A 19,155-nucleotide genomic window follows, 5' to 3' on the forward strand; every position below is an offset into this window, starting at 1 on the left:
GTCTCCCTCTACGATTTTTACCCTCCACGCTGCCCTCCAATACTAAATTGGTGATCCCTTGACGCCTCAGAACACGTCCTACCAACCGATCCCTCCTTCTAGTCAAGTTGTGCCACAGACTTCACTTCTCCCCAATCCTATTTAGCACCTCCTCATTAGTTATGTGATCTACCCAACTAATCTTCAGCATTCTTCTATAGCACCACATTTCGAAAGCTTCTATTCTCTTCTTGTCCAAACTATTTATCGTCCATGTTTCACTTCCATACATGGCTACACTCCATACAAATACTTTCAGAAATGGCTTCCTGACACTTAAATCTACACTCGATGTTAACAAATTTCTCTTGTTCAGAAACGCTTTCCTTGCCATTGCCAGTCTACATTTTATATCCTCTCCACTTCGACCATCATCAGTTACTTTGCTCCCCAAATAGCAAAACTCCTTCACTACTTTAAGTGTCGCATTTCCTAATCTGATTACCTCAGCATCACCCGACTTAATTCGACTACATTCCATTATCCTCGTTTCGCTTTTGTTGATGTTCGTCTTATATCCTCCTTTCAAGACACTATCCATTCCGTTCAACTGCTCTTCTAAGTCCTTTGCCGTCTCTGACACAATTACAATGTTATCGGCGAACCTCAAAGTTTTTATTTCTTCTCCATGGATTTTAATACCTACTCCAAATTATTCTTTGTTTCCTTCACTGCTTGCTCAATATACAGACTGAATAACATCGGGGAAAGGCTAGAACCCTGTCTCACTCCCAACCACTGCTTCCCTTTCGTGCCCCTCGACTCTTATAACTGCCATCTGGTTTCTGTACAAATTGTAAATAGCCTTTCGCTCCCTGTATTCTACCCCCGCCACCATCAGAATTTGAAAGAGAGTATTCCAGTCAACATTGTCAAAAGCTTTCTGTAAGTCTACAAATGCTAGAAATGTCGGTTTGCCTTTCCTTAATCTTTCTTCTAAGATAAGTCGTAAGGTTAGTATTGCCTCACGTGTTCCAACATTTCTACGGAATCCAAACTGATCTTCCCCGAGGTTGGCTTCTACTAGTTTTTCCATTCGTCTGTAAAGAATTGGTGTTAGTATTTTGCAGCTGTGGCTTATTAAACTGATAGTTCGGTAATTTTCACACCTGTCAACACCTGCTTTCTTTGGGATTGGAATTATTATATTCTTCTTGAAGTCTGAGGGTATTTCGCCGGTCTCATACATCTCGCTCACCGGATGGTAAGAATTTTGTCAGTAGTTCTAATGGAATGTTGTCTACTCCCGTTGTCTTGTTTCGACTCAGGTCTTTCAGTGCTCTGTCAAACTCTTCATGCAGTATCGTGTCTCCCATTTCATCTTCATCTACATTTACTGCATATTTATATTTTCCCCTTTCATCAATTAAATTCAATATTTCTTCTGTTACCCACGGATTTCTACTAGTCCTCGTCTTTTTACCTACTTTATCATCTGCTGCCTTCACTACTTCATCCCTCAAAGCTACCCATTCTTCTTCTACTGTATTTCTTTCCCCCATTCCCGTCAGTTGTTCCCTTATGCTCTCCCTGAAACTCTGTACAACCTCTGGTTTAGTCAATTTTTTGGATCTTAGGTTAACTAAAAGCGATGGAAGGCATAAGGTTGGCATATTTAGGAAAACTACGGCCACTGCCACGATTATAAATGCGAAACCTCGTCACCATAAGAAGCATAAATGGGTGTACTTTAGAGCTATGATCAACATGATGCTAAAACTGCCACTCACCCTTAATGACAAGGCGGAAGAATTAAGTATGAGTAGACAAGTAGACGAGGGAAATGGATATAAGGATCGTAATGCAATGAAACTTTATAATAAACTAAAATCGAAAGTATGTGATAAGAAGGAGATAACAGAACCAGAGGGCAAGACGTTTGTGACTATGTCGTACAATGTTTCATTTTCCAATAGAATTTCGTAGGCTTTCACAAAAACGAAAATAAAAATTGGATTTCAAACGTGGTCAGACAGGAAGGAATTTCAAGACTCGTTTTAGGGAGCATACGTATAACCAAAATAAGACGCTTTCGGTACCCATTTAGACGGAGAAAAACATTCGGTAGGCAACATAGAGAATAACGTGGAAGTGTTGCATAGTTCGCCAAAGGGACACTTACTGAACTTACTCGAGGAAATGGAGATTTATGTGCACAGGAAACGGCAACAGAATTACTGCTGAATGAACGGAATGAGCTTAACCCGAATACTTATTCTGATGTCTTCAGAAACCTGCTACTTTGAGCAGCATCGAGCGCCCCAGCAGATTGGCGTGCGGTCGTGTGCGCCGGCCGCCGGCGACGAAAAGACTGGGCCTTACTCCACAAGTTCCGCCGCAGGAAAACAAGTACGTCATACGGAGAAGCCACGACGTGCGGCAGCTGAGACCACACTCCGGATGTGTTATCGACTACATATTTTTAACTTTTGATTAATAATAACTGCTTCGTTAATTACCTTACAATTACGTTTATGGTAATTGATCAGTGAGGTCGGAAGATTTTATATTACAGATGTTTTTAATCTTATACTTTTTATATTGGTTTTATACAATTGTATGTTTTATCTTTCCAGGCTATGAGCTCCACATTATTAAAAAAAGGCTCTGAGCACTATGGGACTCAACTACTGTGGTCATAAGTCCCCTAGAAATTAGAACTAATTAAACCTAACTAACCTAAGAACATCACACGCATCCATGCCCGAGGTAGGATTCGAACCTGCGACCGTAGCGGTCGCGCGATTCCAGACTGTAACGCCTAGAACCGCTCGGCCACTCCGGCCGGCCAACATTATTAGTATTTGCCCTTTTTCTGTATGACGCCATTCCACGTATAGTATGTCAGTACACGTTTTATTGTCAGGCGCTCGTTTGGCATGTGAAGTAATTTTAACTGATGACTACGCACACCACATTTTAACCATTACATTTGCGATAGTGGTTACTCGTGTATCCTAGCTATAGTGTCCTCTGCTGTCCTGTTTCCTTGTATAAGTACCAGACCTATTCTGATCATCACCAGCACTTACAAAGTACCTACACGTTTAGTTTGATGTTGAGACTACATCAAAATATTTTATGGTATGTATGGATGGTATACATGGCTGTTAATCATGTAAACACTTTTTATCTTTCTTATGTAGCACCAGGACTTTTATAGATTTAGCGTCAACAATCTGAACTTAGTTGGTTACACACAAGTTCGCGTGATCAAAACGGACCTGTAAGATAAAGTGCCAAAAATATAACCATGGACTCATTTTCAGACTTTGTATTCAATTGATAATGATTTTTCTACTCCCAGAAGAACTTTTCTAAACGACAAACGTGACTTCTACGGTCCTTTTAGCCTCATTGAAAATTTTGCTTAGAGGTGCTAAATCGAAAAAACAGCACATGGTTGTAGAAACACTATTTTTACTTGCAGCGATTGGTATAAGTATCATGAATGTTTGGTAATTCATTTGCTCAATAGTATTTCTATCTCAAATAACACAGTGCGTAGAGGAATTTTAGACATTTCTGATGATTTACTCTTGCAGTTAGATGAATCGCGTAAAAATAGTTTTGCACCTCAAGTGGACGAAGTAACTGGCATTCATAAAGATGATCATTCGATTGCTTGTGTTCGTTTCGTTGACGAGTTTAACATTCGAGATTTTCCGCGTGCCGATAATGGAAACAGCTACAGCTCAAAGCCTTTTTGCATGTTCAACACTTTTTTCAATCAATGGCTCTGAGCACTATGGGACTTAACTTCTGAGGTCATCACTCCCCTAGAACTTAGAACTACTTAAACCTAACTAACCTATGGACATCACACACATCCATGTCCGAGGCAGGATTCGAACCTGCGACTGTAGCGGTCGGGCGGTTCCAGACTGTAGCGCCTAGAACAGCTCGGCCACACCGGCCGGCTTCAATCAATGAACTTGGCTCATCGCTTCAGGAAGTGTTGCAACGGGTTACAGAAACTTTGTTGAGGCAAAATATATAAATTCAAGGCTTATTAAACTGCTATGTGACGAGACGGGTACTGAACACAATCAGCTGTTGTTTTTTAGTACCATTCGATAGCTTCAGGGGGCAAAATACTAAAATGAATGTTTGAACTGAGGAATGAAGTACTGTGTTTCTAAATGGACTAAGTCACTCTGGGGCATACGTTTTCAGCAACGGAGCATTTCTGTTGAAGTGGCCAACCTCACTGACTCCAATGTAATCAGGCCACTGAAAAATTAAAGGGATTCATGAAGAAATTAGTGCTGTGGCAAGACCGAATCGAAAGAGGCATGCGAGAAATATTCCCAGCTCTAGTGTCAGTGATCTTATACTTCCAGTGGAAATAAAAGCGTCCCTTCTTCATCATTCTGCAACACTAGAAGGTCACTTCAAAAAGCAGATCAACGAAGATTTTTATAACTTTATTTAGATTAAAAGTCCATTCAAGAATTCCCATGTAGTATCACGTCGAAATGACAGAGCTAGAACAACTTATTGATCTGACTTGTGATGCTCCACAGAAGAGTAAATTTAATTAAGGGCCTCTGTTTGATTTTTGGTTACATATTACCAAGGAGTTCCAAACGCTGAGCCAAAATCCAATGAAAATTCCTTTTGCTACAATATAAATGTGCTAGACTGGTTTTTCAACTTTGGCAGCTATGAAGTCGAACTACTGTTCAAAGCCAAATATGTTGTTGTTGTAGTCTTCAGTCCTGAGACTGGTTTGATGCAGCTCTCCATGCTACTCTATCCTGTCCAAGCTTCTTCATCTCCCAGTACGTACTGCAGCCTACATCCTTCTGAATCTGCTTAGTGTATTCAATTCTTGGTCTCCCTCTATGATTGTTACCCTTCACGCTGCCCTCCAGTACTAAATTGGTGATGCCTCAGAACATGTCCTACCAACCGATCCCTTCCTCTAGTCAAGTTGTGCCACAGACTCCTCTCCTCCCAAATTCTATTCACTACCTCATCGTTAGTTATGTGATCTACCAATCTAATCTTCAGCATTATTCTGTAGCACCACATTTCGAAAGCTACTATTCTCTTCTTGTCTAAACAATTTATCGTCCATGTTTCACTTCCATACATGGCTACACTCCATACAAATACTTTCAGAAATAACTTCCTGACACTTAAATCTATACTCGATGTTAACAAATTTCTCTTCTTCAGAAACGCTTTCCTTGCCATTGCCAGCCTACAATTTATATCCTCTCTACTTCGACCATCATCCCCAAGCAGCAAAACTCCTTTACTACTTTAAGTGTCTCATTTCCTAATCTAATTCCCTCAGCATCACCCGACTTAATTCGACTACATTCCATTATCCTCGCTTTGCTTTTGTTGATGTTCATCTTATACCCTCCTTTCAAGACACTGTCCATTCTGTTCAACTGCTCTTCCAAGTCCTTTGCTGTCTCTGACAGAATTACAATGTCACTGGCGAACCTCAAAGTTTCTCTTTCTTCTCCATGGATTTTAATACCTACTCCGAACTTTTCTTTTGTTTCCTTTACTGCTTGCTCAATATACAGATTGAATAGCATCGGGGAGAGGCTACAATCCTGTCTCACTCCCTTCCCAACCACTGCTTCCCTTTCATGCCTCTCAACTCTTATATCTGCCATCTGCTTTATGTACAAATTGTAAATAGCCTTTCGCTCCCCGTATTTTAGCTCTGCCACCTTCAGAATTTGAAAGAGAGTATTCCAGTCAACATTGTTAAAAGCTTTCTCTAAGTCTACAAATGCTAGAAACGTAGGTTTGCCGTTCCTTAATCTTTCTTCTAAGATAAGTCGTAGGGTCAGTATTGCCTCACGTGTTCCAACATTTCTACGGAATCCAAACTGATCTTCCCCGATGTCGGCTTCTACCAGTTTTTCCATTCGTCTGTAAAGAATTCGCGTAAGTATTTTGTAGCTGTGACTTATTAAGCGGATAGTTCGATAATTTTCACACCTGTCAACACCTGCTTTCTTTGGGATTGTAATTATTATATTCTTATTGAATTCTGAGGGAATTGCACCTGTCTCATACATCTTGCTCACCAGATGGTAGAGTTTTGTCAGGACTGGCTCTACCAAGGCTGTCAGTAGTTCTAATGGAATGTTATCTACTCCCGGGGCCTTGTTTCAACCTAGGTCTTTCAGTGCTCTGTCAAACTCTTCACACAGTATCATAACTCCCATTTCATCTTCATCTACCTCCTCTTCCATTTCCATAATATTGTCCTCAAGAACTTCGCCCCTGTATAGACCCTCTATATACTCCTTCCACCATTCTGCTTTCCCTTCTTTGCTTAGAACTGGGTTTCGATCTGAGGTCTTGATATTCATGCAAGTGGTTCTCTTTTCTCCAAAGGGCTCTTTAATTTTACTGTAGGCAGTATCTATCATACCCTTCGTGAGATAAGCCTCTACATCCTTACATTTGCCCTCTAGCCATCCCTGCTTAGCCATTTTGCACTTCCTGTCGATCTCATTTTTGAGACGTTTGTATTCCTTTTTGCCTGCTTCACTTACTGCATTTTTATATTTCCTCCTTTCATCAATTAAATTCAGTATCTCTTCTGTTACCCAAGAATTTCTACTAGCTCTCGTCTTTTTACCGACTTGATCCTCTGCTGCCTTCACTGTTTCATCTCTCAAAGCCACCCATTCTTCTTCTACTGTATTTCTTTCCCCCGTTCTTGTCAGTCGTCCACTAATGCTTTCTCTGACTCTCTCTACAACCTCTGGTTCTTTCACTGTATGCAGTCCCATTTCCTTAAATTCCCACATTATTGCAGTTTCTTCAGTTTTAATCTACAGTGCATAACCAATAGATTGTGGTGAGAGTCCACATCTGCCCCTGGAAATGTCTTACAATTTAAAATCCGTTTCCTAAATCTCTGTCTTACCATTATATAATCTACCTGAAACCTTCTAGTATCTCCAGGGTTCTTCCATGTATATAATCTTCTTTCATGATTGTTGAACGAAGTGTTAGCTATGGTTATGTTATGCTCTGTGCAAAATTCTAACAGGCGGCTTCCTCTTTCATTTCTTAGCCCCAATCCATATTCACCTACTACGTTTCGTTCTCTTCCATTTCCTACTGTCGAATTCCAGTCACCCGTGAATATGAAATTTTCGTCTCCCTTCAGTACCAGAATAATTTCTTTTATCGCATCAAACATTTCATCAATTTCATCTTCATCTGCAGAGCTAGTTGGCATATAAACTTGTACTACTGTAGTAGGCTTGTCTATCTTGGTCACAATAATGCGTTCACTATGCTGTTTGTAGTAGCCGACCCGCACTCCTATTTTTTTATTCATTATTAAACCTACTCCTGAATTACCCCTATTTGATTTTGTATTTATAACCCTGTATTCACCTGACGAAAAGTCTTGTTCCTCCTGCCACCGAACGTCACTAATTCCCACTATATCTAACTTTAACCTATCCATTTCTCTTTTTAAATTTTCTAACCTACCTGCCCGATTAAGGGATCAGACATTCCACGCTCCGATCCCTAGAACGCCAGTTTCCTTTCTCCTGATAATGACGTCCTCTTGAGTAGTCCCGCCCGGATATCCGAACGGAGGACTATTTTACCTCCGGAGTATTTTACCCAAGAGGACGTCATCATCATTTAATCATACAGTAATGCTGCATGCCCTCGGGAAAAATCACGGCTGTAGTTTCCCCTTGGTTTTACCCGTTCGTAGTACCACAACAGCAAGGCCGTTTTGGTTAGTGTGATCAGTCTATCATCCAGACTGTTGCCCCTGCAACTACTGAAAAGGCTGCTGCCCCTCTTCAGGAACCACACGTTTGTCTGGCCTCTCAACAGATACCCCTCCGCTATGGTTGCACCTACGGTACGGCTATCTGTATCGTTGAGACGCGCAAGCCTTCCCTCCCAACGGCAAGGTCCATGGTTCATGGGGTGGGGGGGACTGAAATGTAATTATTGTTAATTTCACAGTTTTAGAATAAATGAAAGTGTAATTAAGGTGAACATGTTCCATATGTTCGTCACAATTCTTGCAGTTTTGGTTTCTGTCGTGTAAAATCCTTCTAAACTGAATTTAGTAAAACAGAGAATAAGGCAAACGAAATATTTAAAAAAATACTAATTCTATTAAAAAAGGGGTTGGGCGCTGATAGAATTTTCCTCTTGAAGTGGGGCCCCATAGGAAAAAAAGTTTGAGATCCATTGCTCTACATCACCAACTGTTAGCAGATCAGTGTCATTCATACGAAGGACTTTGGGAATACGGACGTTACCAAAATCTCAGACAGGAAGTTACAAAATGTAAACGTAATTAACATCAAGAAGAGAGACAGCTACCTTCGTTGATTCTCTCTCTGTCATAATTCTGTCTTCTCTAAAGACTCAGTTGTTGTTATCGGTGTTTGGTCCAGATAAACTGATGGCCCAAAACATTATGACCATCTATCTGTGGCGCCAGATGCCTACGCTCAGGTCATACACTACCCGTAATTTACGAGCGGATGTTTTGTGGATGCGGAGATAGCTATCGACAGCGTCCCAGGTGAGCCGAATGTGACGAGCAAGACATCAACGTGAGTTACCTATCATGCTCCTCAAACTATTGCAGCACGATTCAGGCATCGACACACGCATAGTTACCCTGCTGGAAGATGTCATCGGTGTTGAGGAAGATATCAAGCAGTTGGGGTTACAGGTGGTCCTTAATAATGCCCATGTGTTCCATAGCTGGTATGGTGCCTTCGATTATACCCCAGGTCACATGGAAGCCCAGGTGAATGTCCCCCATAACACAATACTTCTGTCCCTGGCCTGCGTCCGTGGCGTACTGTATCTTTCGAACAACCGCTCAGCTGGATGACAGCGTTTCTGGACACGGCCATCCACCTGGTTTAACAATAAACGGGAGTCACCTCACCAGACGACACAATTCCATTTATGTACGGTCCAATGTCTATGACCCGTTGCCCACTGAAGTCATAATTGACGACGTTGTTGGGTCAACATGGGAACACGTAGAGGCCCTCTGCTGCGGAAGACAACGTTCAATCCAGTGCGCTGAACGATGCGCTCCAAAACACTTATGCCTGCGCCAGCCAGCAGGATACTCTGTCATCATACCTGGCACAGATCGCCGCCAATGATGCTTTAGAGAGCGGGCAAGCCTCCGATCAATATGATTTGTGATGAGATATGGACGTCGAGCTTCTTGTCACCTACTCGTGGTTTCACCATTCTTCAACCAGTTTCCATAGATGCTCACGACAGCAGCACGCCAACACCTGACCAGCTTCGCCGTTTCGGAGATGCAAGCCCCCAGGCACTGGGCCACAAGAGTCTCGCTTTTGTCAAAGTTGCTCAAGTCAGCGGATTTCCGCATTTGTGCCACTTATCGCCGCTAGAATGATTCCCCATCCATCCTCGCTCCGCTCATATACTTCCATCACCACGCCACGTGGCATCTGTGCCACAAGGCAGCATACGGCCTCGCGATGGGCAGTGGTACAAAGTTTTGACTCATCATTGTATTATCATTATATTCTGGTGGTGTATTATGACGTAATACATGAAAAAAACAACTTCGGAATTTAGCAATAAACATATACAATTTTAGAACGCAAGCTTCCTGAATCAATCGGTCTCGACATGTGAAATAGTGAAATTGCTTTGCGTTTTTATAAATGTGTAGATGGGAATGTCAGTACAACTAAAGCTGCCAGACAGAGAGACGACGACGTACGTAACCGGTCAGAGTGTGGACTCACCTCCAGCCCCATGTTGTCGTACTGGCTCTGCAGCTCTGGACCCATCACTTCCAGCAGCTGTCGCCGTTCCTCCGCGAAATCTGTAACCGAAGTGCGTGGAATTACTGAAGATGAAAAATGTGTTAGTAAACAAATCAGGTATGAAACGCAAAATGCGAAGATTAGTTCTCTTTGGCGACACAGCTGACTTTATCTGTACAATGTCTTGCAAACAACAGATTGGAGTGAAGAAGTAGATTACCTCTTTCTGCTTCTAAGAAAGGTGTTCATAGCTGCAGTATACCTTCGGCTACAGATTAATTGCTGAAAATTTATTCCGTTGCGTAGTCATCAGTGCTAAAGTACCCTTATTCCGCAATAGCTTTAGTTTTAAGTTTAAGAAAGATCGAAGATGTCAGATTGAATGTTGACTCTGCAGGAAAGCATGCACTTACGTAGGGCTTGCTGGCAGATTGCAACTGTGTGCCGGACCGAGACTCGACCTCAGGACCGTTTGCGGGTAAGTGTTATATCAACTGAGTTTTATTGCCTGCAGTACCTGATTTTTAATCGGTCAGGAAGTTTCGTATCATTGCACATTCCGCTGTAGTGTGATATTCCACTCAGGAAAAAGTTCCCTCAGGTTGTGGCTAAGTTATGTCTTCGCAAAGTCCTTTCTTCCAGTAGTGCTAGTCTTGAAAGTCTTGTGAGAGAACATCTGCCAATTTTTGAAGATAGCAGACGAGGTAATGGCGGAGGTAAAGCTGTACGTACGGTTCCTAAGTCGTCCTCGAGTAGCTCATTTGCTCCAGCGCTCGCCAGCGGAAGGTAATGGTCCTGTGTTATGAGTTCCAATCCGACATACAGTTTAATTCGCGAGGAAGTTTAATATTTAAGATCCATTTACGCCTACCGTGTTACAAATTTAGGAAAAATTTCGTTGTCACAAGGCTGTAACGAGTTTCTACAGGACTGTAGCCATCTGCAGCCTTACGGCATATGGTGCGAGAGCATTATGTTGCGTTGTGAAGAGTACCCTCAATACTTCTGAGAAGTAGTACGTACCTATAGTCTGCAGGTGGCCGCTGGCTGGTAGAAACTTGTTACAGCATTGAGAAAGGCTCAAATTACCCTGTCGTAAAATATATAGGAGTTGGTTCGCAAAATAGTTCTTGCCCTTTAATACAGACAACTCTACTTTCATCATCCGCAGCCAGGACGGATATTGGAAGCTGATATGTCTATCTTAGTGTGCACGAAATATCTTCGAAACAAATTTAGTTTGCGCACCCTGTACAAAATAAAACAATAAAAGTCATTCACATAATCTACACAACAAAATGGTATTCTCTCCTGGCATATTTGTTTATTATGTAACGGACATTAATGGCGAAATCAGAACGATTTAAATACGATTTGCAGTCGCGAAGTAATTAATGTAGAACAGTAGTAATGTTGACCCTCTGTGGAGCTGCGATAACTATGTCCAGTAAAGTCGCATTTAGCATGTCGGAGAGAAAATTTTTAAATTGTGAACGGGACCGTATGTGACACTTGAGGCAGAAAATTTTTAATTTGTGTACGATACAACCGACTGACCGACGTTCGTGAGAGTTAGCCCCGGCTGAATATTGAATAGTCGCTAGACGATGGTGGTTTATATTACAGCTGAGGGAAGTGGAAGCAGCAGGAATGCGAGGTACAAAGATCCGTGAAATACGCTCTGGTCTGCAGACTGTGGTGTATATGTGGCGTAATTTAAGTAACGGCCTCGTGTTTAGAGGGGTCGCACACAGGAAAACATCTGCTCCTTCTATCGATAACGCTTTCCGCGGTGGCACAGGCTAACAGTAGGTGTCAGAATGTTACACGTTGTATACATTTCCATCTACACATCATACTTTACTGACGACCTGTGTCGGAAGACAAGCATCGATTATCAAGTTTCCTGCAACAAATTAAAATCTAAGTGTTTTAAGGCTATTGTTCAAATTGTACAAGGAATCTACTTAGAACGCGTCCAGAAAGCCTCTCTACATCTGAACTAAATACTTGTAACTGTGTGAGATGCTTTGGTATTTATGATTTGAGCTTACCATAGTTATGGCTGATGTGGCAATACCGTTCCTCACGTGCATTGCAAATTGATTGCAGCGGAACTGCCACATTATTGTCCAGGGAGAAGAATACTGTCTGTGCCTAGACCAATGCATTGTCTGCCTTTCTGTATTCAGTGAAGCAGAATGGCAGGCACCAGCGGCTGAGTTTTCGTGGAGCGCTTAGTGACAAAAGTTAGGCTCCGTGAGAGGAAGCGCAGCATCGAGACTGTGACACAGGTGACAGATATGTTTCGTGAAACATTTGGTGGGAAGGGACTAGAGTTTAACGTCTCGACGAGAACGAGGTCATTAGAGACGGAGCAAAGGCTCGGATTAGGGAAGGAGGGGATAGGAAATCAGCTGTGCACTTCCAAAGGAACCATCCCGGCATTTGCCTGAAGCGAGTTGGGGAAATCACGGGAAGCCTAAACTAGCGTTGTCGGATGCGGTTGGGAGCCGTCTTTCTCCAGAATGCGAGTCCAGTGTACTAACCACTGCGCCACCTCGCTTGGTAAACATTTGGTAAGGAGCCACCAAGACGTCTGGCTTTAAGAACACAGCTTTTCGCATGGGGTGCCTTTTGGATGCCCCCTGCCCGGTTGTCCATCAATCCGAGGGGGAACATGCGCCAAAGTTAGGGCGTAAGTGATGCATTCACTCTCCAACTCTATCAGAGATCGTGCTGCAGAACGTGAAATTAAAATGAGGGAAATGCAACACCACTCGAAAATTGGATTAGGGTTGCAAGTATTTCAGCCAGTTGCGGCAGGCGACGTCTAGAATGATGTTGCATGCCGTCCTCACCATTCCTGCTTGCAGTGCATTCTTTTCTCTGCTGAATATGCTCGTTATCGGAATTCGAGCGATAAGTACATCTTTATATGCGCAAACGAAACCTCATATTTTTACGAAGAAACTGAGAACAATCCTCCGCAAGTCACACTGTGGTTGGGTATGACTAAAAAACACATCGTCTTGGGCGAATAATTGTTATTAAAGTTGCAATAAAATAATTGCATATGCAATGGGAATTTCTAGAAAACCTGTATGTATGGTTCAAATGGATCTGAGCACTATGCGACTTAACTTCTGAGGCCATCAGTCCCCTAGAACTTAGAACTACTTAAACCTAACTAACCTAAGGACATCACACACATCAATCACCGAGGCAGAATTCGAACCTGCGACCGTAGCGGTCGCGCGGTCCCAGACTGTTGCGCCTTGAACCGCTCGGCCTCCCCGGTCGGCCCCTGTATGTAATCGAATTTGTTAATTGAATATAAATACCGATGAGGCCACCATGACAGAGGTTTCACAAAGAGCTTCCAAAGGCTTGAAACAGATTTTATAGAGATTAGACGGGGATGAACCAAAACATTATGACCGCTGGTCACTGCGAAGTTCACTGCCTCACGGTGATGTTGCGAGCACGTGACGTAGTAAGGAAATAATGCAAGCGGGAGAGAGACGAATGGGTGGTCGTTATGAAGATACGGGCCCGCAAATGCGGAAATCCACAGATATAAGCGGTTTTCAGCAAAGACACATTGTTGTGGCGCTGTGGCTTCGAAACGTGAATCACTTAAACAGCGCAGCTGGTCGGTTGTTTGCTTATTATTGTCGCACGTACCTCTGGAAAGTGGCTGAAGGGTGGCGAAATAACGAGTATGCCGCACGGTTCTGGATGACCACGTCTCATCACCAAATGTAGAAATTCAAATGGCTCTGAGCACTATGGGACTCAAGTTCTGAGGTTATTAGTCCCCTAGAACTTAGAACTAGTTAAACCTAACTAACCTAAGGACGTCACACACATCCATGCCCGAGGCAGGATTCGAACCTGCGACCGGAGCGGTCCCGCGGTTCCAGACTGCAGCGCCTAGAACCGCACGGCCACGTCGGCAGGCGCCAAATGTAGAGGTTGGAGGATGCCGCGCTGTGTAAACCAGGACAGGCAGCGATCAGTGGTAGATCTGTCGACAGAGTACAACGCTGGTGGAGGCACAAGTGTTTCGGAGCTCACCGTTCGAAGGCCATTGTTGAACGCGGAGCGCCACATCATACGATCCCTACATGTTGATACAACGACATCGGAGGAAGCCGCGCTGTGTAAACCAGGACAGGCAGCGATCAGTGGCAGATCTGTCGACAGAGTACAACGCTGGTGGAGGCACAAGTGTTTCGGAGCTCACCGTTCGAAGGCCATTGTTGAACGTGGAGCGCCACATCATACGATCCCTACATGTTGATCCAACGACATCGTCAGTTATGATTGCAGACGGCACTGCGTCACTTAGTTTTCGCCGTGGATTGATAGAATCGTGTCGCCTGTAGAATGAATCGCATTTCTTGTTTTACCAAACCGATGGCTGGACCATACACGCCGTCATTCAGGCGAATGAGTGCACGGAATATGCACCGCTCGACACATGTAGAGCGGTGAGTGCAGAATGATGCTATGGGATACACTGAGTTGGGCTTCAGTGGCATTTGTGGTGGTAATCGAAGGCATCATGACAGCAGTGATATACGTGACCATTGCTACGGACTACCTGGATCGCTTCATGCTTGAAGTCTCCTCCCACAGCGACAACATGTTTCAGCAGGATAACTGTCAGAGTTGCTAGGTGAGAATCGTAATACAGTTTTGAAGGGCTTTATAGTGAACCAATAACCATTGTCCAGGAGTAGCGTATTTGATTCATAATCAAAACGTTCTCGGTTTCGAATCCCTCCGCTGCTTAAATTTTGATTAATAGCCAACGGCCTTGTCAAAGAGGTGGGAAACTGCCCCCAAAGGGGGAATCATCAGCAATGATCAACGGCAAGAGGATGCAGAAGGCAATGGGAACCACTGCATTAAAGGCATGTAACATGTATCCATAATACATGTGGCCTGTCACTGAGGAAGTGTCATAATGATCTCTCCAGTGGCAAAAGATTCCGGCAGAGTCACCCAGTCGGATTTCCGGGAGGGGACTGCCAAGAGAGAGGTTACCATGAGAAATAGATTGAATAATCAATGGAAGGATAAAGTTCTACGGGTCGCGGCGTGGAATGTCAGAAGCTTGAAAGTGGTGTGGGGAAACTAGAAAATCTGAAAAGGGAGATGCAAAGGCTCAATCTACACATAGTAGGGGTCAGTGAAGTGAAGTGGAAAGAAAACAAGGATTTCTGGTCAGATGAGTAATATCAACAGCAGCAAAAAATGGTATAACGGGAGTAGGATTCGTTATGAATAGGAAGGTAGAGCGGAGAGTGTCTTACTGTGAACAGTTACGGGACAGGGTTGTTCTTATCACAATCGACAGCAAACCAATGCCAACAACAGTAGTTCAGGTATACATGTCGACGTCGCAAGCTGAAGATGAAGAGATAGAGAAAGTGTATGAGGATATTGAAAGGGTAACACAGTATGTAAAGGGAAATGAAAATCTAATAGTCATGGGAGACTGGAATGCACTTGTAGGGGAAGGAATAGAAAAAAAAGTTGCAGGAGAATATGGTCTTGGAAAAGGTATGAGAGAGGAGAAAGACTGAGTTCTGTAACAAGTTTCAGACAGTAATAGCGCATGCTCTGGTCAAGAATCACAAGAGGAGGAGGTATACTTGGAAAATGCCGGGTGATACGGGAAGATTATAGTTAGATTACATGATAGTCAGACAGAGATTCCGAAATCAGTTACTGGATTGTAAGGCGTACCCAGAAGCAGACATAGGCTCACATCACGATATAGTAGTGATGAAGAGTAGCCAAAGAAGTGGGATACGGAAGTACTATGGAATGACGAGACACGGTTGAAGTTCTCTAAGGCTATAGATACAGCAATAAGGAATAGCTTAGTTGGCAGTACAGTTGAAAAGGAATGAACATTTCTAAAAAGGGCCATCACAGATGTTAGGAAGGAAAACGTAGGTACAAAGAAAGTAACTGCCAAGAAACCATGGGTAACAGAAGAAATACTTCAACTGATTGATGAAAGGAGGAAGTACAAAAATGTTCCCGGAAGCTAAGGAATAGAGAAATACAAGTCGCTGAGGAATGAAATAAAAAGGAAGTGCAGGGAAGCTAAGACGAAGTGGGTGTATGAAAAATGTGAAGAAATCGAAAAAGAAATGATTGTCGGAAGGACAGACTCAGCATACAGGAAAGTCAAAACAACCTTCTGTGACATTAAAAGTAAGGGTGATAACATTTAGAGTGCAACGTGAATTCCACTGTTAAATGCAGAGGAACGAGCGGATAGGTGGAAAGAATACATTGAAAGCGTCTATGAGGGGGAAGATTTGTCTGATAAGATAGAAGAAGAAACAGGAATATATTTAGAAGAGACAGGGGTCCAGTATTAGAATCAGAATTTAAAATTTGCTTGGGAGGACTTAAGATCAAATAAGGCAGAAGGGATACGTAATATTCCATCACAACTTCTAAAATCATTTGGGGAAGTGGCAAAAAAAAACGACTATTCACGTTGATGTGTGGAATGTTTGAGTATGGCGACATACGATCTGCCTTTCGGAAAAGCATCATCCACACAATTCCGAAGACTGCAAGAGCTGACAAATGCGAGAATTACCGCATAATCAGATTAACAGTTCATGCATCCAAGTTGCTGACAAGAATAACATACGGAAGAATGGGAAAGAATGACGATCAGTTATTCTTTAGGAAAAGTAAAGACCTCAGAGAGGCAATTTTGACGTCGCGGTTAATAATGGAAGCAAGACTAAAGAAAAATCAAGATACGATCATAGGATTTGTGGACCTGGAAAAGCGTTCGACAATGTAAAATGGTGCAAGATGTTCGAAATTCTGAGAAAAGTTGGGATAAGCTATAGGGAGAGACGAGTCTTATACAATATGTACAACAGCCGAAAGGGAATAATAAGAGTGGGCGAACAAGAACGATGTGCTCGTATTAAAAAGTGTGTAAGACAAGGATGTAGCCTTTCGCCCCTACTGTTCAAGCTGTACGTCGAGGAAACAACGGTGGAAATAAAAGGAAGGTTCAGGAGTGGAATTAAAATTCAAGGTGAAAGGATATCAATCATACGATTCGCTGATGACATTACTATCCTGAGTGAAAGTGAAGAAGAATTACCTGAACGGAATGAACAGTCTAATGAGTACACAGTATGGACTGATAGTAAATCGAAGAAAGACGAAGGTAATGAGCAGCAGTATAAATGAGAACAGCGAGAAACTTAATATCACGATTGATGGTCACGAAGTAGTTGAAGTTTAGGAATTCTGCCGCCTAGGCAGTAAAATAATGACGGACGGAGAACGGAGGACATCAAAAGATGACAAGCTATGGCAAAAAGGACATTCCTGGCCAAGAGAAGTCTAGTAATGTCAAATATTGGCCTTAATTTGAGGAAGAAATTTCTGAGAATGTACGTGTGTATGGTAGTGAAACGTTGACTACGAGGAAAACGGAACAGCAGGGAGTCGAAGCATTTGCGATGTGGTGCTACAGACGAATGTTGAAAATTAGGTGGTGTGATAAGGTAAGGAATGAGGAGGTTCTGCGCAGGATTGAAGAAGAAAAGTGTATGTGGAAAACACTGAGTCGCAGGTTCGAATCCTTCCTCGGGGATGGATATGTGTGATGTCCTTAGGTTAGTTAGGTTTAAGTAGCACTATGTTCTAGGGGACTGATGACCTCAGATATAAAGTCCCATAGTGCACAAAGCCATTTGAACCATTTTTTTTGGAAAACACTGATAAGGAGAAGGGAAAGGATGATAGGACATTTGATAAGAAATCAGGGAATGACTTCCATGGTAGTAGAGGGAGCTGTAGAGGGCAAAAACTGTAGAGGAAGACAGAGATTGGAATACATCCATCAAATAATTGAGGACGTTGGTTGCAAGTGCTACTCTCAGGTGAAGAGGTTAGCACAGGAGAGGAATTCGTGGCAGGCCGCATCAAACCAGTCAGAAGACTGATGAAGAAGGAAAAAAAAAAGATATTGATGTCTTGGCAAATGGGCCTCATCTGTACCCCCTGTAACACATATTGGGCTCCAGCTGCGAGCCCGTAAACCACCAACCCGTAAATTGCGGGCATTGCTTGACATGGGAGTATTCACCTATGCTACATACTTCTGGAATCCTGTTAAAGGACTTTTAGGGTCCATGCTGAGGAGAATCTGTGTTATGCTGTGTTTTAAATGTGCAACACCACGCTATTAAACAGATGGTCATAACGATTTTGGCTTAACGGTGTATAATTCAAACTGAATCTAATATTAAAGTAGTCAACATATAAAATACAGGGTTGAAATAACAAATAACGCAGTGAAAAGTAATCTTAAACATTACTTTCTTGTGTCGGTTCGAGCATGCCGACAATTCGGCATGCTGTCTCCATCAAAATAAGAGCAACTAGCAGTGTTTGGTAGGAAGGAATTAGCAGGGCGTAAACGACCACCACAGGGTAGGCACTTTCGGTTTGGTCGTTGAAGTGTCCACATCGTCTTGCAGTTCGGTCACGGAAGTGTCTGCAATGTCTTGTGGTTTGGTCGAAGAGGCGTCCGGATCGAATCCGTGGATCGTGACATTGAAGGACGAATCGAGTTGACGTTGCATCGCGGTTGGGCCGCCACATCTTCGAGTTGCGAAAGGATTCAGATGACATCGTCTTTACGGAGGGGCTGTTGTAGTCTACTAGAGCGTAAATCTCAAGTGAGCAAGTAGTAAATTCTTAGATGGGCAAGTAACGCTGCTATCCACACAACTGTCGCGGTTTTCATAGTAGAGTTTATACAGTGACCAGCCAGAACATTATGACCACCAACCAACTACCACTATAAACCTGTCCAAGCCATCCTAGCGTCATCTGGCGAGGAATGACTGCTAGTCAGACACACGCACCGTGTGGTAGTGTCTGAGCATGCCTTCTGAAGTGTCCTCAAACAACACCGCTATAAGCTCACGCAGGCTGGCGTGAGGTCTGAAACAGGATACGTAATGAATGCTATAAAGAAAAGTACGTAGCTGCTGGAATACTTAATTTTAATCCACAATTGGTGAACATTGGTCTTGTTACTGTACATGCTTCATTAGGTACATAGCAAAGGATAAATGGCGCCTTGCTAGGTCGTAGCAATTGACTTAGCTGAAGGCTATGCTAACTATCGTCTCGGCAAATGAGAGCGTAATTCTCAGTGAACCGTTCCTAGCAACGTCGGCTGTACAACTGGGCGAGTGCTAGTAAGTCTCTAGAGACCTGCCATGTGGTGGCGCTCGGTCTGCTA

The 19,155-nt window shown here is 43.0% G+C and overlaps 1 protein-coding gene across 1 annotated transcript in view; it reads right to left on the reverse strand.

The window, feature by feature from the left end:
• The window catches only part of LOC124545527 (NACHT and WD repeat domain-containing protein 2-like), a 1,590,779-nt gene that overhangs the window by 315,043 nt on the left and 1,256,581 nt on the right, over positions 1–19,155 (reverse strand). The window contains exon 7 of the mRNA XM_047124475.1: positions 9,816–9,895. Within this exon, the coding sequence (XP_046980431.1) occupies positions 9,816–9,895 (80 nt within the window). The remainder of the gene's footprint in view (positions 1–9,815; positions 9,896–19,155) is intronic.

The sequence above is a fragment of the Schistocerca americana genome, chromosome 8 (genome assembly GCF_021461395.2).
Source record: "Schistocerca americana isolate TAMUIC-IGC-003095 chromosome 8, iqSchAmer2.1, whole genome shotgun sequence".
NCBI classification, from domain to species: Eukaryota; Metazoa; Arthropoda; class Insecta; order Orthoptera; family Acrididae; genus Schistocerca; species Schistocerca americana.